Source organism: Ochotona curzoniae, unplaced genomic scaffold, assembly GCF_017591425.1.
Source record: "Ochotona curzoniae isolate NIBS_2020 unplaced genomic scaffold, NIBS_Ocur_1.0 contig_4501, whole genome shotgun sequence".
In the NCBI taxonomy this organism is placed as follows: Eukaryota; Metazoa; Chordata; class Mammalia; order Lagomorpha; family Ochotonidae; genus Ochotona; species Ochotona curzoniae.
This window is the reverse complement of record NW_024466307.1, coordinates 578135-602950: the sequence shown is the minus strand read 5'-3', so window position 1 is coordinate 602950 and position 24816 is coordinate 578135. Positions and strand designations below refer to the sequence as shown.

At 55.6% G+C, this 24816-nt stretch overlaps 1 protein-coding gene across 1 annotated transcript in view; it reads right to left on the bottom strand.

Annotated features, from left to right (window-relative positions):
* Positions 1-24816, bottom strand: part of IQGAP2 (IQ motif containing GTPase activating protein 2) — a 103362-nt gene that overhangs the window by 63724 nt on the left and 14822 nt on the right. The window contains exons 3-5 of the mRNA XM_040985938.1: positions 8654-8810; positions 4450-4527; positions 2034-2110 (exon numbers count right to left, since the gene is read on the bottom strand). Of these exons, the coding sequence (XP_040841872.1) occupies positions 2034-2110; positions 4450-4527; positions 8654-8810 (312 nt within the window). The remainder of the gene's footprint in view (positions 1-2033; positions 2111-4449; positions 4528-8653; positions 8811-24816) is intronic.

The following is a 24816-nucleotide window of genomic DNA, read 5'->3' as shown; positions in this document are numbered from 1 at the left end:
GGTGCAGCCATACCTCATGGCTCAGGAGGAAGTGAGCAACACGGGCAGGCCGGTGTCTCGGCCAGCAGGAGGATGCTGCTTAGCATCCAGGCAGCTCACTTGCCTTTCCAGATATTCGATTTTGTAAAACTTAGAACATTTTAAAAAATCACACTTTCTCTCTCTTTTTAACAATAATAGTTTAAGAAGCTTAAAGGCATTCAGCTCGTAACCTATGTATAAACACTGAGGCTGCTTCACGCTGGCGCTTTCTGGGAGTGCCAAGGCTTCCCACCAGGAGTGCACAGGCATATAAACAGGCAACCTTGTAAGAAAACAGACCAGATCCTTGCTCATGTGCATGGGAGTTGGCAGGTGTAAGCAGCTGGTCCCTTCTGCGTGGGGGACACCCAGGTAGCCTCCAGGCTGCCCACCCAGCCCAGGGCTGCAGGCATCCGGGGAGAGCTGACAACGTGGATGGCCCCAGTCGGCCTCGACTGCCCCGCTTCTCAGATAAAAAAAAGAGAAAAAAAAGTTCAAGCAAGGGCAAGTCTCCACATAACTGAGGCTTCAAGGCCTGAATCCAGCCCACAGGGCACAGGCCACAGGCCAAGGGTACACAGGAAAGGGGCTCCTCCCACCACCAGCCCCTCAACCCGGTATGCTTGAAACCTGCGCTTCTCTGTCACCCATGGAGACCTTGCATCCAGGAACCCAGACCTGGTACATGATGCCTGTGGGGGCCTGGGCTGTGACACACAAGCGCAGGATTCCAACAGACTCATGGGAGACCCCTCAGACTGGTACCAGCCTCATATAGATGCCCTCGGCGCACGACGTGTGGGTGTGAGCTGTGGACATGGTACATGGGCATGACATGTGGGTATGACAAGTGGACGTGACATGTGTCACACATGGAGGTGACGTGTGGCCATGACACGAGGGGGTGATTGTGGGTATGACATGTGTGATGTGTGGGGGTGACATGCGGGCATGACACGTGATGTGCAGGTGTGACATGTGTAATTATGGGTGTGACATGTGTGATGTGTGAGGGTGAATGTGGGCATGACACGTGGGGGTGATTGTGAGTATGACATATGTGATTGTGGGTGTGGCATATGAGGGTGACGTGTGGGCACAATGCATAGGTGTGATGTGTAGGTATGAGGTGGGGCATGCCAAACGAGTGTGATGTGTGGGAGTGGTGCACACTCCCCTTTTGAGCTGCTCTCCACAGGCAGAGCCTGCCGCAGGGAAACCTCAGCCATGGACCAGCATGCGGCAGACCCAGGACAGCTGTCACAGGTGTCCCTGGAGTTAGGCAGACCATGCCCACTGAGGCGAGCCCCTCAGTAGGCTGCCTGGCACTCCTTACCATGCAGGATGAAGGCTGTGAGCCTCTGGCAAGAAGAGATCAAGGGGGATGGGAACCCAGGACAGGCGCTCGCAGAACAACAGTCCCGACAGCCATTTCTAGAACCTTCTTCCTCAAAATCACAGCTCTTCTGCCCAGTGAGATAAAACAATTTGCGAACCAGAACTTCTGCATCATGCAAAATGAAAAGTGGCTTTTGTTGAAGTGATATTTGTGACTGTGTGTGATTTCCTTAGAGTTGTACAGCACCAAAGACACCACCCTTCAGCTGGATTTTCTTGGTGCCTGAAGGGAATTTAGTCTAACCGTAGCCAGTGTTCAAGCAAACAGCAGGCGTGATGGTGATTAGGGAAGTGGTTCCCTGGCTACCTGCAGTTGTGGGGGAACCACGGTGCCAGTCACCACTGGCGTGCCACAGCCCTTGTGGGTCCCAGGACAGCTCAAGGTATGCCTCATTTCACTGGAGGGGCTCCATTTTGTGGCTTTCTACTTTATATTAGATTTTTTTTTAAAGAAACATTTTCCAGGTTTGAGAATTGTTTCTACGTGATAATTATCTTAACTTTGCATCAGTAAATTCAAAACAACTGAGATTGATAAGAACTCTTGACGTTGTTCAGAGCTGTAATCAGTTTTACGTAAATCCACTCCTCGTCTTGCGGCCATGTCTGCTCACCTCAGTGCATGGATGCAGTATATCATCCTCGGAATGTTCTTCCGATCGTAGACATCGGTGGTTTCTGGATAAAATATCTGGAAGACAAGGAAATGGGGGTGTTTTACACTCACTTCCCTGGCCTACCTCAAGGTCCCACCCAAGCTGCCTGTCCTTGATGGCTGGCCAGTCTGAGCCCTAGTGGCCTGTGGGAGAGAGGATGCTCGGCAGGGGCTGTGTCCTCCCCAGGACTGTGTCCTCACTCTGTGGGAGAGGGGCTGCTCCCCAGGGGCTGTGTCCTTCCAAGGAAGCAGGTACTCTTTTCTTTTTATTGGCTGCACGCTGCAGTCTGTCCTGGACGCTGACCAGCCCTGTGTTACAGTGTGTGCGGTTCTCTGCTCTGAGCCCCAGCTTGACCACTCCTATGGCTCACCCTCTGCTTTGTCCCACCTTCCTTTACATCCCTGAGCCCCCCTGCCTTCCTCAGCATTTTGCTTCCTTCTCCACGGGTACAGTCTACATGTGGGAAGACCAGACTGAAGGTCTCAATTTGAAGGTATGAAACACACATTCACACTGTTCTTCCCAGTTTGAAATGAAAAGCCTGGTAATTAACAGATTTCAGAGCAAGGCGCTAAATTTTCAGACTTCTATGCACAAAAACAAATAATCAGCATTAATCTTCTAATAGAAGATAAGCACACTGCATGACTCGCTTTCAGTACATATTTTGTAAACTCTGACAAACACCAAAGCAAAATCACGTCCCATATGGGAATACTCAATACCCAAGTACAATTTCCCGTGGGACTTGAAAAAGCAGAGAAGGAGGGGGATCCGTGAGCTGCATAGGGGTCCCAGTTGAGCAGCAGACAGCCCAGGGGGTCAGGTGGCCTCCAGATCTTGGCCTGTTGCCTAGTCCGTGCCGAGTGAGGCCCAACTGGAAGAGAGCACCAGCCTCGATGTCCCACAGTGGGCAGGGCTGGGGCTGCATGGGCCATGGGGCCAAGGCATTGTTTGGCATGCCTGTCTTTCCCAGTGTGAGACCTGAGGGTGAGTCCTGGCTCTGCCCACTGGTTTCCTGCTAATGTGTGCCCAGAAGGCCATGGTTCCAGGACTGGACTGAGTTGCCAGCTCCCCATCTCAACCCTAGCCATTGTAGGCATTTGGGGAGAGAGCTGGTAGGAGGGAATTCTGTAATTCTGTCTCCTTTTGTCTCTCCATCTTTCAAACAAAGATGAATAAGTATAAACAGGGAACTGAATTCACACTTTGATGTTTTGTTGGGCATCTTCCCTGGATCTGCTCTCAAGCGCCATTGTTGGGCCCAACATGAAAAAAACAAAATCAAACTTATCCAATCTGATGAGATCACTCATGCAGAAACCACGTGTGACATTCTCACTGCCCAGCCCCTGTAAGCACATACACAAAGTCACAGATGAAATCATTTTCATGATCAGGGCCCTGGAGAGGCAGCACCTCATGTTCCAGACATTTGTGTTTGGAAATGGCCCAACAAAACAACTACTGAAAAATGTGAGATATAACTAAAGTGAATGCAACTACATCAAATGTAGGCATTCATGGTGTCTGTAAGAGGGTCTTGGTTTCTGCTGTGTGGTTAGGGTCATCACATGTCCACCTGTAGCCAGAAGCCAGCAATGGCTCCCCCAGCCTCTGCCAGGCAGGAGGACACAGCCCCAGCATGCTTTCACGATGGCCACTTCCCAAGACCTTGCTGGAGACAGCTTGCATGTGTACAAGTCACAAGCCTCTTCCTTCAAACCCATCTTTCATAAATGCACCGAGTGCCCTCAGCAGGATTCTTCAGGAAAAGCGGAGATGTGAGCTACTGGTGTAGTGGATAGCAACCACCCTGTAGGGCACCCCTTCCAGAGGACATCGCCAAGGATCCCATTTACCAGTCAGGAACAAGGACAGGAACAGGGGACAATGCCTGGCTCTCAGGGTCAGCCCCAGCTGCCTGTCTGACCTTGTGGTTGGTGCCTGCTCGGTACTGGCTGCGTGCATGGATTCAAGGGACAAAGTACATGGAATCGCACATACCCCACATCCACATGTGTGCCCCATGAAGAGCATAAGACTGTATCAAGCCTACAATCTCCCATACACAAACACTGCCTCAACCCAGAATTCTGTCACCACTGGGGGACGCAGGAGGAGGACACATATGGGTGACTTGGATTTTGTAATTTCAGAATGAGAATCTTTAGGAATAGCTATACAACTTTTTAAATGCTAATTTTCATTGACTGAGAAGGGCAATGAGATTTCCTATTTGCTGGTTCATTTCCCAAATGCCCAGAGCAGCATGGGCTCAGCCAGGCCAAGGGTAACAGCAAGGACCTGAGCACTGGGCCCTGAACACCCCTGGATACCAACCCCCAGGCTGCACATACAGGGGACGGCTTACCTTGGGCAGACCGATGGACTCCATGGCTCGCAGCCACTGCACTGTGTTGTCTGTGTGTCGGAAATGCAGGCCGGATGTCTATGGGAACATGTGTGGGGTGATGGGACAGAGCACACAGGTTAGTTGCTGGCAGTGGCCTTACTCTGCAGCAGCCTCACTCTGCAGCAGCCTCACTCTGCAGGGGCCTCACTCTGCAGGGGCCTCACTCTGCAGCCATATGTCCTCTTGGAGCACTGCTTATGTACAAGGAGCCCTCACGAAGCTCGGGAGCATCGTGCACACGCTTGGTCACACCTGCCTAGGACCTCAGACACCACACGGTGGTAGTGTGTCCCCAGACTCGTGGGCATCAATGGGTTCCAACTGTGATCTATCAGGGTCATGGGAACCCAGTCTGCTGTCCCCAATACTAGACATCTGTGTCAGCCCACATGCCCAATTAGCCAAGGCTGGCTTGTGTCCACCTTCTCACTTCTCTCCAGTACTGTACCTTCTATGGCTGAGCAGTGCAAGGGCTGAGTACGAAGGCCATACAGGACCACTTAGGACCAACAAAGCCAGCTTCCTAGAGTTTTCCAGTATGACAAAACAGCTCAGAAAGGACCAGCATGTCTCAAGGCACCTGCTCTACATTTGGGTCAACTGGGGCATGAGCGTTGAGCCCAGACTGCACACTCCCTTTGGCAGCTCTGACTGCAAGCCAACCACTCCACTCAGTACCCTGCTCCAGTTGCCGCCCACACTCACTGTCTGTTCCTAGTACCCACTGCCCACAGCTGCAGGTGGATTGTAAAGGGTGCAGGGCACCTCCCTTTCCAGATTGGGCTGAAGGGCAGGCTGGCAGCATCAGTGCCAAAGTGGATTCTGGAGGACTTGGACTCTGCCGCTCCCACCAGTGACCTCGCCTGTGCTGGCCCTGTGCAAGGCTCACCCAATGCACCGACAGCACCACAGGCTGTGCATCTTAAGGCCCCATCTAGACCTTTGTTTTATCTTGGAGTCCTCTCCACACCATGACCTGGACCATCCTCTCTGTCCTGTCTGTCCCAGCTGGCTTGGAATCCTCACTCTGATTTTCAATGTGTCCCCCCGATCCACATGTCGCAAACCTGACCTCAAATGCATTTGGACATGTCCTCAAGAAGGCTGGGTGCCACTGCAGGAAGAGGAAGAGACCGAGCTGATGGCCTGTCCTGTATCATCATCATCTGACCCCTGCCAAGTCACAACACAGAGCTACAGAAACCCCTGTCGTTGGTAAAGCTCCCAGTCTGGGAGACTGACAGCAACAGAAAATGGCCAAGCATGCTCAGAGACCCCCACGGCCCCTGCCCTGTCAGAATTGAGGCAATCTCCAGGGGTCTCCCAGCCCCAGCAGCTTTCTCAGAGCCTCCTCTCGTTTCCATTCCAGAATCTACTCTTTGCTTCTCCACTGGAAGCTATGCTCTTTGTACAAATGCACTTCCTGCCTGCACTTCCTGCTGGTTTATGCACTTCTTGCCTGCACTTCCTGCTGGTTTATGCAGTTTCCTGTCTTATACTTCTTCTTAGCGATGCACTTCCTGCTTATGCACCTGTCAGGAGGGTTGAATTATCTGCTCACCAGATCTGTCCCCACCTGCACCCTCCCTGCTGCTCACTCTGGTGAGCTCTGCGGCCTGCACCCTGAATCTCTGACTAACCTTCCATGGCTCCGTGCATACCAGGTGAAGTCACAGGAAACTGAGACACTGTCACACATGATCTCCTCCCTGCCTGCACTGTCCCCCGCTGCAGTCCCTCTGTTCCTCCTGCCCCTGGTGTCGACTGCACACAGAAGTCACTCTTCTTACCTCCTAGTTTCCCAGCAAACTCCTCTCCGAAGGGCCCCCTGCCCCCGCTGCAACATGTCAGGAACCTGGCTTTCCTTTCTCCCTCACATACTGACTGCAGCTCCCAAGTGGAGACCTACTGGCTCTCGGCCTCTCCAGCTGCAGCTGGAGCAGGTCAGCCTCTGATGAGAACCATGTGGATCAGCGCATTCTGCCTGCATGTGATCCTGCCCTGGGTCAGCTCCATCCTGTCTCCCCATCACTTCTTCACACTGCATCAGTGTGAGTCACACTTCACATGCCTCAGTTTATGACTAGAATCAGCTGCAAGTGACTGGCTATGAGTGGGGATTCCTGGGACCCTGGCCAAGAGATGCTTCCTGGCCCAGTTGTCTGGACATGCCCAGGTGTCCTATTTCCACACACAGCCAGACGGCTCTGCAGGAGGTCTGTGTCATGTTTAGGGGGATGTCAGACCCCAAGTACCAAGCTGCAGAGGAACAGGGAGGGCCTTTGGCTGACCCTAATCTACTTTCCCCTCTCCTCCCAAGAGCCATTACCCAGCTCCTTCCATGGGGCAGACCAGGGCAGAGAGGGGATGTGGGGTCCCTGTCGCTGTGACAACACTGTCTGTGCAACCACCATGTGTGGCCAACAGAAGGGGGTTAGGGCCGGAGCACACAGCTTCCTGTCCCTACATCAATGAAGAGCCAGAGTGTCCACGCACAGTGAAGCTGTCAGCCAACACTGCACCCTCAAGGCTCAAGAACACACATCCTCCAGGGACCCCGTGTGCCAGGCTCAGGGCCTTGGCCTGCCCCGGGATCTTGGGTGCCTGGCTCATAGGCCTCAGCCTGCTCCAGGAACCCCGTGTGCCAGGCCAGCCCCTGCAGACCTGCAGTGAGGTTCACTGACTCTGCCTGCTGGGCACACACTTGGCAGGGCCTCAGATCAGGAGAGCTCCTGCTATCCATTGACCCCACAGCCTTTCCTCAGCCCCAGGATCCAATGTTCCTGGTCCAGGACATGTGGCCCACTGCAGCGCTGAAGTTATAGAAGTGCGGACACAGGTGCGGTCACAGTCATGTCACCTCAGCTTAACCTGGGGTAGACTGGGTCATTCACCGAGGACAACTGTCACTCCCAGAAACACCAGGCATGGCAGCACCCCAACTACAGAAAACACGGGAAAAGTCCCAGGCAGGGAACGCATAGATGGCAGCTCCCATCCACACTGCCCTTGTTCTGGGGGCCTGGCACCAGGGACGGGATCCCTTGTCCTAGCCTGCAACTGCCTCTAGGCCCCTCCCCCACAGCTGCTCACAGGTATCTGGGTGGGCCCTCGCCTGGCTGCCCCGAGGGTCTTGTGTCCTGGACACCATTGTACCTGCCTGAGGGAGAGGAGGGGTGCCCAGCCACACTCTGCTCCAAGCCCACATGGGTGCCAACACCAACATGCCCCCTCCCCTGCTGCCACCACAGCCATGGCAATAGAAATGATTCACTGAGATTCCAGGCAGGGACTTGAGACATCGTGGCAGGGTGCAGGGGCAGGGGTCACTCAGACAGCATTTCCTGCGCATCTCTGAAGTCCTGGTTGCTGCCCCCAGACCCACTGCCTGCACAAAAGACTTTTCCCGCCTTCATAGTTCCCTATGGAAATGACACAGACTCAGAAAGGGGGGGGATATGCCGGCTGACCTGTCTACCATCGGCCCACACAGCTGGCTGTGCCCAGGATTCTGCTGCCAAGCGGCAGATTCATCCCGGTGTACAGTTCTGGGAAGGGGTAGTGGCTGTGGGCCAAGCTTGGGCAGAGTCTTCCAGTCACCTGGAGAGGCACACAGGCACCTATCAGCATCCACACTCATGCTAGCCCAGGCTCCAAATCTAAGGCTAATACCTTAATCCCAACCCTAAACCTTAGCCACAGCACCCACCCAGCATATGCCCCTAGACCTAACCACAGCCTGAAACACAAACCCAACAGCGACCTGAGGAATCACCAACCCAGACCCTCCACCTGGCCAACCCCAAACCAGATGGCAGCCACTCGTGTATCCTCAGTTGTCCCCGCTAAACAGCAAGCAAGTCTCAGACTTCCCTCAGTTGCCTCTGTTTACAGGGTGGGGAGCTCACCCAGGCGCATGCATAAAGGTTAGTCCTGTGGGTACCACAGGGACACAGCCTGGTGGGAAGCCGCTGCGTTCTCCACAGCAGACACTTCCACGGAGAACTGACCAGGAGGCCAGGCCAGGCCAGGGCTGCAGCCACCTGGGGAGCCCCACCCACACACTCCTGGCCTGCAGGGACACGTGGGAAGGCAGCAGTGAGCCCTCACCTCCAACCGCCCGCCCACAGGGAGGGAGCCAGGTTGCTGGGGCCCTACTTGCCTTGTAGCGCGTCTGCTCCACGTCATAGATCTTCTTGTCTGACACCAACTTTGGGGCGAAGAACCTGGCTAGCTTGGCGAGGTACACACCATTGCGGAGCCCCTCCTCCAGCTCCGTGGTCGGCGGCAGCTCCTCCACCAGGCAGACCTCCATCCACCTGCAGGGATCACAGCCTGGTCAGGGATCACAGCCCTGCGGGAAGGCCAGTGCCTCCACAGCACCGACACAGAACTGTCAATGCCACTGGTGGACAAGTGGAATGCTGCAGGGACTGGAACTTGGTGGGAACGGCAGAAGACAAGGCGCTGAGCCCACTGCCCCAATTGCAGCTGAGGGAAGGTACCAAGTCACATGTGCAGATGGACTGAGTCCTGCTGACCATGTTAGGGACAAAGGCATCGACCCCATGAGGCTGCACAGTGAGGACCTGGGACCTTGTTGGGCTTTGCAGGAGGAACCTGGGCTCCGAGAAGAGCCATCCAAGTCTCTCCAAGTTTACTCAGAAGATCTGCAGTTGTGGGACTAGGAGACATGGGACACTACAAGATGTGGGACTAGGAGCAGATGCTGGGACGGCCTGGGACCTAGCTCATGGAGGTAGGTCGCTGTATCCCACACATGCAGAGGTGACAGGCCATGAACAGAATCATAATCCCTTCAAGTTCACTGTCACAGGCCTCAGCACCCCAGTGCCACCCCTCCCCCATCACAGACCCCAGTACCCCAGGGCCAACCCTCCCCTGTCACAGGCCCCAGTTCCCCAGGGCCACCCGCCCCCCGTCACAGGCCCTAGTACCCCAAGTTCACTCCATGCAGAAGACATGGACAGCGGTGGAGACTTTAAGAGCCCAGCGACAACTTTGAAGTTGGGAATTGCTACTGGCCCTTCACACTTGGCACTGTTCTCCAACGCAGCTCTGGCCAGTCCGCCCTGCCGAGCCCCGGCCCCTCCCTGTCCCTGTCCCACCGAGCAGCTCCTACACGAGGTGGTAACATCGGTGCAGCTCCACAGCCTTGACTTCATGGTGGTGGATGAGATGTCTACCTGCTCACCCACGCTCAGAGGCACTGGGCTCAGCCCTGCCCTGCCCGCCCAGTCCCTCTCAGCTCTCACCCTCACAGACCCCCTGTCCTTGTCAGGGACCTTGCAGGCAGTGTGCAGGAGCCAGCCCTGGGCTGAGAAGTGAGTTTGTTCATGGCCACCAGCCGCTGCAGTCGGAACACTGGTGGCTGCCAGGTAGGGGAGTGGCCATGCAAGCGGGATGAGGGCAGCCAGGGCCCCACGCGGCCTGGTTAGGATCACGCATGTGGACGCTGGTCATGAGGCCTCCTCCCTCAGAACCTGTGGAGCTAACAGGGGGCTGACTCGGCAGACAAGCATCTTCCAGGTCCCCAGCGCTGCGCTCATCCAGACAGGCAGAGAGAGAGCAGTTCACACAAATACAATAGCCCTGTTCCAGCCTGTCAGTGCCAAGCCCAAGGGGAAGCCGCTGGACCAGGACAGGGCAGGGCAGTGATGCACAATGAGGGCGGACACCAGAGAGACACATGTGGGGACACAGGATGCTGGGCAGGGAGCAAGCTCAGGACACAACCAGGGCCACAGGTCAGAGCTTAGGACACAACCAGGGTCACAGCTCAGAGCCCAGGACACAACCAGGTCCACAGGTCAGAGCTCAGGACACAACCAGGGTCACAGGTCAGGGTTAGAGTCAGGGTCACAGGTCAGAGCCCAGAACACAACCATGGCCACAGGTCAGAGCTCAGGACACAACCAGAGCCGCAGGTCAGAGCCCAGGACACAACCAGGGCCACAGGTCAGAGCTCAGGGGTCAGAGTCAGGGTGACAGGTCAGAGGCCCCTAAGTGAGGGCTGATTTGGTGCTGAATGCTCTCCCCAGGGAGCCTGCTCTGGGAACTGAGAAGGCTACAGAGGAGCCCTGGGGTTAGGGGCAGCCCAGAGACGGGGCTGCGGTTGCAGCTGAGACAGCTCTTGAATCTCAGGGCACACACAGGGCAAGGCAGGCCAGGTGAATCACCTGGGGTTCAGGGAACAGGAGCCATGTCAGAAAACCAACTCCCCTGCGGGTTCTCAGGTTTCAGAGAACAGGGCTGGAGCCTGCACCAGGCAGGTGTGGGAAGGCAGGTGGGTCTTCAGGCCCCCTGCAGGGCCCAGCGCAGGGTCAGTTATCACCCTTAGGACCTAAACATCCCAGAGCTGTCACCCACCTGCCTGGGGCTCCTGACCAGTTTCCTGAGGCACAACTCAGCACAGACTCCAAATAGAACCCATAGGCAGCAGGCACAGTGCTGTGATGGGTCAAATAGCCACTTGAGATGCTGGCATCTCTCAGGGCAGCGCTGGCCTCGGTGCTGGCTTCTCCTGTTCTAGTCCAGCTCCCTGCTGAAGCACTGGGAAAACAGCAGTGCTGGCTCAAAGCCTGGGCTCTACACCTGAGAGATCTGGATGGAGCACCAGGCCCTGGCTTCGCCCTGACCACACCCTGCATGTTGCAGGTATGTGGGAAATGAGCCAGTGGATGGAAGATTTGTGTGTGTGTGTGACTCTGCCCTCCACATAATTACAAAGTCATTTTAGAAACCCAGCAGGTTGGAGCCCTGGATTTGGTGGCATCTACATCTGCCAGTGCAGAGCTGCAGGACCTTCAAGAGCCTAGCGGACACACCCAAGCAGTTTCATGTGGTGCAAGGCAAAAGTGCCTCTCCACCAGGTCCACTGGCCAGGCCCATGTTCTGGGGCTCACAGTGGCCAGGGCAGAGGAAGTGGTAGTGGGGGAATTATGTGGCCAGCAAGAACATGGCTGTCAGGCTGTGGTGTCAGCTACTTTATTTGTGTAAACTCGAACAACCCAAGCAGACTGTGGCCTCAAAAAACCCACCAGACAGCATCTTCTTCCAGACCCCATGGGGAGCAGCTGCAGGGAGCTGCCATAGGGAAGAGCCATGATGAAGAGCAAGCACGGGCAGCAACCATGAGGAGCAGTCACAGGGAGTGACCACAGGGAGCAACCATGGGGAGCAGTCACAGGGAGTGACCACAGGCAGCAGCCACTGGGAGCAGCCATGGGGAGCAGCCACAGGGAGCAACCATGGGGAGGAGCCATGGGGAGGAGCAGTTATAGTGAGTGACCACAGGCAGCAGCCACGGGGAGCAGCCATGGGGAGCAGTCACTGGGAGCAGCCATGGGGAGCAGCCATCAGAAGTCACTGGGAGGAGCAACGGGGAGCAGCCATGGGGAAGAGGCAACACGGAGGGGTCATACAGTGGAGCCACAGGGACAGCCATGAGGAACCGTCACAGGGGAAGCCACAGGAAGACAGAGTGTGTGGGCTGGACTGTAGGATGCACAGATCCTGGCTTCCCTGGTGGAATCCCAGGGAGTGATGGGAGCTGGGGGCCCTGGGAGGACAGGCAGGAGTCCCTTCCTCACAGGCAGCTGGCTAAACTGTAAAGCAGGTCCAGTCCCCAGCCTGCAGGGTACAGGCCCTGTCCAGAAACATGGGCCTGGTGTCATGTCTGGTGTGGACGTCACTCCCAGACACAAGACCAGCACTCACTTCTGAGCTGGACTTGGGTGTGGGTGCTGAGGGGAGTTTGAGGCCCATGGAGGTCAGTAGGGCTGGGTGGCTGCTCTCCACACCCAGCCCTCCTCCAGGCACCCCCACCCCCATACACCTGTAGGACCTCAGCCACAAGGCGCTCTGGTGCTGCCCACAGGGGAGATGGGCACTATGGGGGCGGGAGCAGGGGACAGTGACTCCAGGACAACGTCCCCCACACTCCTGCCGGACATGACTCTGCTTACACCCTGATGTGTGTGCGGTACAGCCTTATGGCGGCTGCATGTCCACATGGCAGGGACACATGGCACAGTCCACATGCCCACCCTCCCCGGCCAAACTTGAAGGAACAGCTGGTCCCGCGGCCTGACCTTCAGCGCAGACAAAGCGCGATTGAGATAGGAAGAAAGCAAGGCCTGAGCAAGAGGCGCAGGACTCCGACCCACCAGCCGCTGCAGCCTGGAATTCCTCAGTGTTTAATGTTGCTGTCCAGCGCAGGCCCGGGGGCCTCTCCACACCACAGTGGATGGCTGTGGGTGGCACGCAGAGGACTCGGAGTGAATAGGCTGCAGCAGGAGCAAGCACTGTGCTCCCCCTGGGGATCTCAGCAGGTGACCTGTACAAACACCCACTTGGAGTCCTCGCATTCACCCAGGTATAGCATCCTCAGCTCAGCAAGGGGGCTCCCAGCTCTAGGAACCCCAAATCCAACGTGTCTCTGTGACACGATGCATGCCAGCAGGTGGAGCAAACACAGTTATGCCCTCAACCTCAGTGTGAAGGCCTTGGCTGCTGGGCACCTCTGGGGACAATTCTGAGGTCACACAACAGGCAGGTGAGGGCTTTGAGATGGTCTCTTCCTCTCTGAAACTCTGCCTTTCAAATACGCAAATAAATCTTCATATGCACACATATATGTAGAGAGAGACTTAATGAACTAAGTCTTAAGTAAGACTCAAACAGAAAATGCTTCAATAAAAACTCCTTGCTCGGGAGCAAATAGTCAGCCATGAATCTGCTGGGAGCTCTGAACGTGAGATGCAGGGCAGGGCTCTGAAAGGAACACTGCTGGGGTGCTGCCTGACGACCTCACCCCGGTCTGCCTCTATTACAGTCTGCATGGTCTGCAACCCACACATTTACAAGCATTACTGTGCATGACACACAGGCAATGCCTCAGAGACGTACAATGGGTGCTGATACCTCCCCTGCCCTGGACTGGGGTTCCTGAACCCCAGGTGGTGGCACATGTGGTCTGGGGTGAGGCTCAGGAGGCCTGGGGGTCAGCCTGACCCTCCTCGGGGAGGCCACAGACAGAAAGCAGCCCTTGAACAAGCCCTCTAGGTGACCTTCGGGCGGGCTCCGAGACAATGAGTTCCTATTCCTTATAGGTCATCCAGCACAGGCTGCATGGTGCCAGCATGGTGCCAGTGGCACAAACAGCTGCAGCCCAGCACCAGGCAGCTTCTGTATGCTTAAAGACTTTCTTGTTTTTCACCTGGAAGTCTGAGTGATAAAGACAGAGCTTTTCCTTCTGCTGGTTCACTCCCCAGACAGACGGGCAGGGCCAGGCAGAAGCCAGGAGCCTGGAACTCCATCCAGGTGTAGGTGCAGGGACCAAAGAACTTGGGTCATCTTCCACTGCTTTCCCAGGTGCATAAGTAGGGAGCTGGATCAGGAATGGAGTAGCGCTGATGCTCCAATACAGGAAGTTGGCATTGCAGAAAGCAATGGTACCACAACGCTGGCTCCTGGCACAAGTTCTGCTCTCTGCAGTCCAGCCCGGCGTTGAGCTGTGAGCATCTCATTGGCCACCTCCTGTAGCCATGGCCCCGGAATCAGGGGAGCCTGAGCCAAGGAGAAGCTTCAGTGCACATCTGTGGGCACAGCCAGCTGTTCCATTTCCCATCCCTTTCTCTGCTAACGTCCAGGAAAACAGCAGAGGATGGTCTAAGTGCTTGGGCTCAGATGGAGTTCCTGGTGTGGGCCAGGCTGACCAGTACTGTGTATCCACCCAGACCAGACCATGTCCCAGCACATGGGGGAGGCAGGACGGTCCTGGGGAAGGAGCATGCACAGGCTCCAAAAACCTGGCAGTAATATAAACGGAAATTTCTGACGGTTGTGTACTTGAGACAGAGAGGACAACTTTCCCACCTCCTGATTTACTCCCCAACTTGTGGAAATGGCCAGGCTGATATCCAGAGCTAGAGCCCCATCTGGGTATCCCATGTGTGTGGCCAAGAGCGATCCCTCATCATAGCCTCCCAGGGTTAGGACGCTGGAGTCTGAGCCAGGGCCCAGTGGACCCCACGTGCTCCACTGTGGGAGGCGGGCACCTCAGATGCCAGCCGAGACACCGTTTTGACGGTTTTTCCCGCGACTGTCTGAGGCTCCCTCCCATGTGTGCACAGAAGCTTCCTACAGCCCTGCTTCTTTTGCTCCGTGACCCCTCCCAGAGTTCTGAAAAGTGACTAGAGACGTAGCACAAAGGTAGCCCCCGCCCTGCGTCCTGGCCTCAAGCAGGTTCCAACTTGGGGGCCCACAGCCAGCTTCCTGTTACGCTGACATCAAGAGCACCATTGTCAGAGACCACAACACTGCCCAACAGTGATGCCCATGGGAGACACTCATTACCAGCAAAGGCCAAAACACACAAAACCCCGCGCCTCAAGACATTAGGACACACAGCCAGAGGGACTGTGGATGCCGCTGATGGCCTCTGCCTGCCTGGTGAAGTCCCCCTTATGTTTCTTGCACCTGAGATCACTGACTTTGCTCTCCCCTAGCCCAGGCCCACAGAGGAAAGCCGGGCTGGAGTGGTCTCTGCGTGGAGCCTTTGGGCATCCTTGACACAGCAGACCAGGATGGAGAGCACACAAGACCACACGTCTGGAACAGGACATGACTGAACAAGGGCCAGCCACTGTGCGTACCTGCCCTCGGCTGCAGCCAGGACACACACAGATGAGAACAGACTCCCAGATTTCACACACTCCATTCAGTCCAGCCGTGATATCATCTTGTCCCCTGGCTTGTTCAACACTGATTTTCTGACTCTGAATAAAGAAATTCTTCGTGGTTTCACGTCAGCAGCCAAGTGAGACGCCTCGGCCCCCACTGTGCACAGGCTGGCGTCTGGCCCAGCCGCACGGGCACAGCTGCGGTGAGTGCGACCCGGGGCTCCCTGCGAGCTGGTTCCCAAGAGCTGCCTGCCAAGAGCTCCTGGCCTCTGAGGACTCAGGCTGTTCCAAATGCTGGGGGACAGACAGTGGCCCCTGCCCACAGAGGAGCTGGGCTCTAGCAGCTCTCTAGAAGGCGCCTCCATTGACACCAGGAACTTCACAGAGTGGCTGTGAGCCCAACAGGGCCGGAAGTGCTGCATCCCAAGGTCAAGAAGGAACTTTGAGGATCACCTGTGCCCTGTGTCTGTTGCCTGACCCAGCCAGTGCCCAAGAGGAACCTGGCGACAGCACCAGGTGTTCCCCGCACCCCCAGGCCATGGGCTCCACACCTGGGGCCTTCTCTGCAGGGACTCTGAAGCCTGCGGAGATTCCCCAGCTCATCCAAGTTAGATCACTTCCTGGCAAATTTTTGCAGTGGATGCTGCCGAAAAATGAGTCATTTTCCTAAAGTTTGGAGGCATTTCATGAAGACTGAACTTATGACTCAGTTTTCTATTGTTTGAGTGCAGAGCTAATTCTATCCATTACCAATCAGTCTCCGCCCGCTTTTTGCCAAAAACTGCAGCTGGAAACAGAAAGGACGACAGCCATGGTGGGGGCCTGCCTGCTCCCAGGGTCCAGGGGACGACTTACCACTGCCAGGCCGGGTAGACACAGGGTTGGCCGCCCACAGTAGTGAAAAATGAAAACCGGATTCTCCCTCTGTGCTTTCATTGTCGTCAGATTTAAAACAGGGACCCAGGCCACCTAGGACCACCCACGGACCACCATCAGTGGACACCCACACTCTGCAGACAGTGGGATTCTCACAACCATATTGAGCCCAGAGGACTCTCGGAGATGCAGCAAGGTCCAGTCCCAGAATCTTTTGCATAAATCTAGCAGAACTGTCTTCAAGGAACAGCCTGGTTGACAGCAACCTCACATGGGAAGATGAAGGAGCTCACACAGCCACAATGATTCAGGAAAAGCAAGGAGAGACACAGCCTAGGTTTGAGGCTTCACCAGGTGTGGTAGAAGGACTGTTAGATCCCTACAGACACACACACACACCTGCACACACATACACAAGCACTGATGTGCACAGACATGGACCACATGTGAGCTCTGGCATATGTGCACACAGCAGGTACATGTGCACACAGACACATACATAGTTTGCACAGACATGGACCACGTGTGAGCTCCAACATGTGTACTCTCAGCAGGTACACATGCACACACACTGACATATATACCAACAAACAGGCACCACATGTGAATACACTTACACAGACACACCTGCATACAGATGGCCCTACATGCATTGTGGACACACGTGGACACATGCAAGCAAACACTGACACAGAAATACTGATACACGGACACACATGCACAGTATGCCCCTCCCCTACATCCTGTCCCCCATGCTAGGGAAATCACCGATCTCCCAGGTGACCAGGACCCCACCCTAGGTAAACTGGAGAGCATGGTTCATGGCTGTCGAAGCTCTACCAGCCCCAGAAAACAGATGGCACATGCTGGTACCATGCACCCTTTACTCCCAGTGTCTTGGCACCCTGCATCCCCCTTCAACTCCCAGGCCCTACAGGTCATACACTTGGTGATACCCTCAAGATACCCTGCAGAAGCAGAGCTTGGGGAGGGGCAGAAAGGTGGCCAAGGACACTGGGGACCAGGCAGTCCTTCTGTGTCCCACCACAGTCATATGTACACTGTATACTGTGATGATCAAACAACATGTGAGATTCTAGGACACATGCATGCTGTAGGCACAGGAGTCACACGTAGTGATTATGTAAATATACACACGCTGTGATGTGATGTCATAGTCACACGTAGACTGGTGATCACATATTGCACTTACACTGATTACATGATACATGCATTCCATGGTAGTCACACAATACACAAATGTGCTTATATAATACACACGTGTGACTGCAGGATACAAAATATGTAAATGCTGTTGTGCTAACACAGCTACGTGCTGCCATGGTGCTCACACAATACATACATATTGTGGCCATTTGGAACGTAAATTAACAAACCTTTAAGCTATCCATTGGAGGCAAGGGGAAAGGCATGGAGGGAGCTCTCATCTGCCGTTCACTCCCCAAATGCCCAGAGGGTTAGTCAGAAACCTAAGCCAGGCCTTCATCACTGGGCTCTCAGCCACACAGCACAGCCGTCCACCCTGACCTTTGACCCTCAGTGTCCACGCAATCCCTGATGTCCCTACGTACTCCTCCTACTCTGGTACTGGGAGCCCTGCTGAGCCCCGAGTGGAATCCAATTTGGTGAAATGCACTTGGTGTGTGAGATTTCAAAGCACACGAGAGACAAATCCGCCCATGCAGACACTCAAAATGTCAACTTCCCCATAGCTGCCCAGTGCTACGTTCCTGGCCATCAGGGGATAGGACCAACCCAATCCCTGGGCCTACACGTGCCCTGTGCCCTGGCTCTGACGGGGCCTGAGTACACCTGGGTGGTTAGCGGCAGACACAGAAAGCTCCAGGCTCCGAGTGAGACATGTGTCCTAGAAGGGAGGTGTAGGCACTCTGACCAGCTCAGATACACTGGTGCCCACACATGTGCAAGATGCTGTCCACTGCGCCTCCTCAGCGCCACCCAGACCAAGGCTCCAGTGGTGCTCCTGCCCTGTGTTGTCCTGGGCATGCTGACCCCTGCGGACATGATGACCCAGACCACATGTCCACACCTGGCACAGAAGCATCCTGGGCACATGGCGGCTACAGTGCAGTCTGGGTGTGCCACACTACGGGGCCCAGGTCATCTCTAACAGGTCAGCAACAGAAAGCTGGAGAGTGGTCAGAGGCAGAGTCCAGCTGCCAGGACTCAGGACTGAGAGGCCCAGGGATCCACTCCCCATCTGTGGGGTCCCTGTGACTAAGTTCCCAGGGTGAAGACCATGCCACTCAGCCAGTACCCTGGCTGTTCCATAGGAAGCGAGGAGAAGGGGTACAGCTGAGGGGACACAGTGGATGTTCACCTTCCATCTAGAACCCTGCTGATGGCAGGCAGCCCCTGTGCATGGCAGAGACCCAGCTCCGACACGCTCAGGCCCTGCTGCAGGCTGTGGCCAGCTGGCCTGCCACAGCTCACACAAACACCCTAATTTGCACACCTGCCTCACTACCAGCAGCCTCACCGTGGCCTCTGCAGTGCCCACAGAGCTCTGGGTATCACCAGGGAACTGGCTGACACTGACTCCAAGGCAGGCACAGTCGGGAACATGGAGTGCCACTTGCCCTCCAGGACACAAGCTCCAAGCACCCAAAGAGCCCCCTCAAACAAAGGCAAGCTGAGCGCTGAGCATTGCATCGGAATGGAACAAAGTGACTTATATTTGCAGAAATGAGAATTTGCCATGGAGACCGCATCAACAGCAGAAGAAAGGGGACACCCACATGAGATGCCAGCACCAACTTACTACACCACAGCTCTGGCCCCTGCTGTCCTCCAGTCCTGTCCATGCTGCCCCTGGAACAAGACCCAAGGGTGGTGTCAGGGACGGAAGCACAGCCACGTCCAGGCTGCTCACCCAGGGGGACCTCTAGGGAACCAGTTTGGGTGGCAAGAAGCCTCACCCACAGAGCATCCTCCCCCGTGAAGTGAGCCATCCCTTCCTGAGGTTTCAGTTTCAAGTTTGGTTCTCAGGCAGGAAACGAGGGGCCCTGAGGGTTTCTCCTCTGTTTGCTGGATTGTGGAGTGAGGAGTACCTAGTGTTTCTTCCTGGGCTCACCTGTAGAAGACACATGGGTGAGTGGCAGGAGCAGAAGGCAGCCCTCAGGCGGCTCCCAGCCTCCTCGGACGCTGTACAGCAGCCCATGGCTACAGGCAGTGCGCTGGATGAGGCCCACCAGGACGGCTCCCAGCCTCCTCGAACACTGTAGAACAGCCCACAGCCACGGGGAGTGCAGTGTTATCACTGCTCATGGCAGGAAGAGGCACCAGGGCGGCTTCCAGCATCCTTGGATACTGTACAGCAGCCCACGGCCATGGGCAGTGCACTGTTGGCCACAGTTCACAGAAGGGAGAATCCTCATTCCTTCTACACTGTTTCTGCTTGTGCACCTCTTTGTGATACAAAGTAATGTCAGGTGACACAAACAGCAGCATGCCACACCAGGTGGCTTCACACACTAAATCTGGGATATGGAAAATCCATCCTGCCTGTTTACATCAATTAACTAACCAGTCAGCTCTGCAGGACATGAAAGTGGCTCCCCACTTCCCACCTCTGCAAACAACATGGCAATTAACATTCTTGGGGAAGAATTTGCTGAGCCGCCAAAGATAGTAATTTATTGTCAAACTGCCCTCCCAGAAGATCCTCTGTGGTGTTCACTCATGTGTGGACAGCCAGCACACCTGCTCACACGCTCCAGCCTTTGCCAATCACTAAGGGCGGCAGTTGCCCATGCCGCGAGTGGGTACCAGGTGTGCTCATGGCTCCTCCCTGCTGGGCCGCCAGGCTCTCCATACTCGGATGATGTCTAGTCCCGGAGTTACAACTATCCATGCCTCCTTCTTTGTAGCTGATGCTCAGACGCCTAATTTTAAGTGTTAAAGGGACTGGTGCCATGGCATTGCACACAAAGTCTCCTCCTGTGACACTGACATCCCACGTGGGCATCACTTTGAGTCCTAACTACCCCACTTCTGATCCAGCTCCCTGCTTGTGGCCTGAAAAAGCAGTGGAGGACGGCCCAAAGCCTGAGGACCCTGCACCCACATGGGAGATCCAAAAGAAGCTCCTGGCTCCTGGTTTTGGATTGGCTCAGCTTTGGCTGTTGTAACCATTTGAGGAATGAACCAGTGGACAGAAGATTTCTCTCTGTCTCTCCTCTCTGTAAATCTGCCTTTCAAATAAAAAGAAATAAAGATGTATTTTTCAAGTGTCCAAAGCAGTCTAATGAACATGAAACTGCAGAACCTCTGTCAGAACCTAAAGTCTGTCTTTGGGGTCACAGTCATGGCCCAAAGTGCCACTGGGGACTCCTCAGGAGGTGCCACAGAAACCAGAGCCCCTCACAACCAGGCGGACCCAGAGCTGGACACACCCACCCCAGACCCACAGCCCTGAACCTGCCCTCACCACAAAGCTCAAAGGGACCACCCAGGAGGTGTGTCCCTCTGTCCAGGGCCCCTGAGCCCAGCACTCAGGACTCACTGTGGCCAGCAAGTGGACAAGGACTCAGGTGTCTGGGTTCAGACTTCCCACTAATCCCGTCCTGGTCACTGGCACCTGCAGGGCATCCCTGGACACCCCAACTTGGCACACAACCCCTGACCACCCATGCTTACACTGTAGTTCAGGACAAGAGGCTGATAGTGCCCAGGAAAGCCACAGCACTGGCAAACTTCGGCCCCACCACTGCACCGTGCACATGGCAGGAGTCAGGGCTCCCCCCTGAGGACCACAAGGCTCTGGGCTCTAGAGTCACCCCTGGTCACGCAGCGGGGGGACACTGAGTCCACAGGGGTCAGGCAGGCACCTACATGCACTCTCTCAGTGGGGGAACACTGAGCCCCACAGGAAGCCAGGCTCACATCCACCTTCACCCTGTCAGCTGTGAGAGTGAGTAGAGGGGTGTCTCTGGCCTGAGTCTGTACAGTCAGGGCTCGGGGACCCCAGCCTGCCCAAGATGGTGCCAGGCACACACAGGTGGGATCCCCCAGCCCGTGAGCACAAGCCTAAGGCTACAGGTGAACACAGGAGCTGGAGGTGGCTGGGACAGTGCCATGGAAGGATGACGCCATGGGCACAGTGGGCAGCAGGGGAGTGGGAAGGGAGCTTCATTCTGCAGCCTCCTCTGCACACCAGGCTGCGGACAAAACCCACTAACCAAGCATGATACAAACGACTGACCCTGGGTGTCCAAGCGACCCTGATCTCACCCACAACTCCAGCTGGCTGCACTAACCACCACCTAGCACCCACAGCGGCAGTAGGTACTACAGACTTGGCATGTGGCTAAGCACTTGGTTACAAGGAATCCTGGGGATCAAGTAAGAACCCAAGTGCCTTATATCCCAGCACTTCCCCTGGACCTGAGCCTCCCATGTTACACAAGAGCCTAGCACAGGGGAGAGAGGAGCCCAGCGCAGGGGAGAGCAGACAGCGCAGGGGAGAGAGAGGTGCCCAGCACAGGGGAGAGAGGTGCCCAGCACAGGGGAAAGAGGTGCCCAGTGCAGAGGAGAGGAGCCCAGCGCAGGGGAGAGAGGTGCCCAACGCAGGAGAGAGAGGTGCCCAACACAGGGGAGAGAGGTGCCCAGTGCAGGGGAGAGAGGTGCCCAACGCAGGGGAGAGAGGTGCCCAACGCAGGAGAGAGAGGTGCCCAACACAGGGGAGAGAGGTGCCCAGCGCAGGGGAGAGAGGTGCCCAACACAGGAGAGAGAGGTGCCCAACACAGGGGAGAGAGGTGCCCAGTGCAGGGGAGAGAGGTGCCCAGTGCAGGGGAGAGAGGTGCCCAATGCAGGGGAGAGAGGTGCCCAACGCAGGAGAGAGAGGTGCCCAACGCAGGGGAGAGACCAACTGAGCAGAAAGAACATTCCCTTATTACCAGGTTCATGATGGCAGCCACACCTTACAGGAAGCTGACCTTTAGTCTGTGACACTCCATAGGCGAACACCATGTCCTGAAGAAGTATTGCTCCTTTCCAGGACGTGACAAGGTTTGGTCCTTTACAGGAACACCTGGTGTTTAAACTCATGGAGTTGTACCACTGCCAAGACCAGCAGAAGCTCCAAAGCCTACACAATTGGCCAAAGATCTTGCTCAGAGTGACCCTGGCCAAGATCGCAGTCTTGTGGGCCAGAGTACTGTGGGCTGAATACCGCCATGTTCACATCCACACAGGGCACATCATCCCAGCAAACCTGAAGCACAGTCAATGGCCATGCCTACCCAAGGATGAGAGCAGAGGTGGAGGAGAGCTGGACACACTGAGCCAAGCCCCACACTGGTGCTGGACAGGCTGGAGTGAAACCAAGCCTGATGCTATTGGCATGCAGGCCAAACATGAGGGACTCAGGGGGTGCTGGGAGCTCCTGGCACGAGGGACAGTTCCATAAACTAAGAGTTTAAGACTCAAACTAAATGAAAAACAAATCCTCTCTCAGCAGCGTAGAAACCAGAGCCACTGCTGCAGGAAACACAAGTTTGGGCCAACGTGGTGTGTCCATTGTGTGTGAAAGAGTACATGTGTTCAAATGCGCGCTAGTGTACATATACAGATATGTGGGCACATGATTATATGTTGTGCAGTGTAAGTGTAATAGTGTGTTGTGTGTGCAAGTCCACGTGTGAGGAAATGTGACCATGTGTGCAAGTCCACGTGTGCCATGCGCATGCACACGTGAGCATGTGAGGGAGTGTGCCCTGTGTCCTGCATGTGTGTCCATGGGCAGTACACGTGTGCCTGCATGAGAGCACACATGGCTATGAGCATGTGAGTATGAATGTGAATGTGTCATATACATGGGAGCTGGTGGTTATACATGTGTGTGCACTGTATCAGCACAGGTTCACAAGTCACAAGAACACAAAGCACTCCAGGGAGAGATGGTCACCAGGGCCCAGGCATGTCACCACAGCTTCCTCCTCTGCCATGGTGTGAAACCAGAGCTATTTCATTTCCGCAGTTCATGGAGGAAGAGGCTGGTAGAGCCTTGCAGGAGGAGGGGTTTGGGAGGCAGGAGACAGGCACTCACCACCCTCACTCCCCGGGACTGGCCAGAGGCGCCAGGCTCCCCCGCCCTGGCGTAGCCCTTCCTGCCACCTGTGCAGGTGCAGAGCTTGGTGAAGCAGCCCCGGGACATTCCACAGCCCATGTTGTCTTCCCTGCTTTCCGTCTCAGCTTAGATTAAGCTCTCAGTGAGGTGCAAGCTGCAAGCCACTTTAACCAAGCCATTGCCAAGAACCCAGTCGCCCTCAGCTGGTCCTGCCAGTGACAGGAAAAAAACTGATGCTGATGACACCGCAGGCCAGGCAGACTCTCCCCTCACAACTCTCCCTTCACATAGAGTCTTTGGGGAAACAATCACAGTGCCTGATTCTGGAAGGTTCTACAGGAGACCAGAGAAGCCATGGCCAAGCCCTGAGCCCTGACCCCAGCCTGTCCCTGACTCCCTTGAGGAATGTTCATCTTCTCCCTTCCTCCCAGCCCTGCAGCCAAAACTGAGAGATGCAGCACAGGACAGCATAGAGGACAGACCTTGGCTGGGCATGTCCTAGGCATCCAGCATGTGCCTGCCTGAGCCCCGAGCGGTAACTTCTTCTCCCAGGGGAAGCACCATTTGCAGGCCAGCTTCACAGTGCCAGAGGACAATGGGTTTCAAAGAGAGTTCATTTCAGTGCCAAAAACATTGATACCCACTCTGATCATCTCGTCGGGCACGTCTCACACACATTGCAAAAAAGCCCACCCACCTCACCCCACTTTCCACAAATTCTTGGATGCACTTGAGGGAGATAGCCCAGGCTGGCTTGGACACTCATTGAGCCAGGTCCAGCACTGGCCCAACAGGATTCCAAGGATGGAACCCACATGGGTGAAACTTAAGCCTTCATCTACCCAGCGCCGTGTCCCTGGGCCAGCCTTGGCTGACGGAAGGGCAGCCAGTGGCTCAGGGCTCCGAGTACCCTCAGCCTAACCTCAGTGTGCCAGGCCAGGGCTCCTCCCTGGCCTCAGGTCCTGTCCTTGCTCCAGCCTCGCAGCTCAGGCCTGGCTCCACCCTCAACACTGACCTCAGTGCTCATGTCCTGGGGGACTGTTTGCAGGTAGGGCCGGCTGGGTCAGGCCTAGCCTGTGCCATGGAGATGCTCACAGTGCCATGTCTCTGCCCACCTCACCTACACCACCAGCAGACAGGAGGAGGGGCAGTGTCCTTGCAGCTGACTGGCACTTCCCTGACGGCTGGTGCCATGGAGCGTCCCAGGCCAGGCTTCCCCACCATGTGCCCACCCATTTGCCTACTCACATGTTGAGCTCCAAACCAGGTCAGACCACGAAGCCAGCCCTTTGCCAGAACTGCCACTCACCTTCTCACTTGACGCTCTTTTGAATCTAAAAAGGCCTGAATGTCTAATCAACCTGCCATCTCATGGTAGCTCAGAGATCACTACTTGAAGAAGACACCAGGGGTACCTCCAGGCAAACCAAGGGGCGCTGCTTCCTTCACGCAGCCCTGGGCCATCAGCACAGGCCATCTCTGCTCACATCATGAGTTTGCGATTAGCAGCTACGCTTCAGACAGGAATGCCTGACCCTTTGAGGCTGGCACCCGTCGCAGGCTCCTCATGAGCACACTGAATCATGTCCCCACAGTCATGACAACCTCAGAAGCTTCCCTGTGCGCACCTGA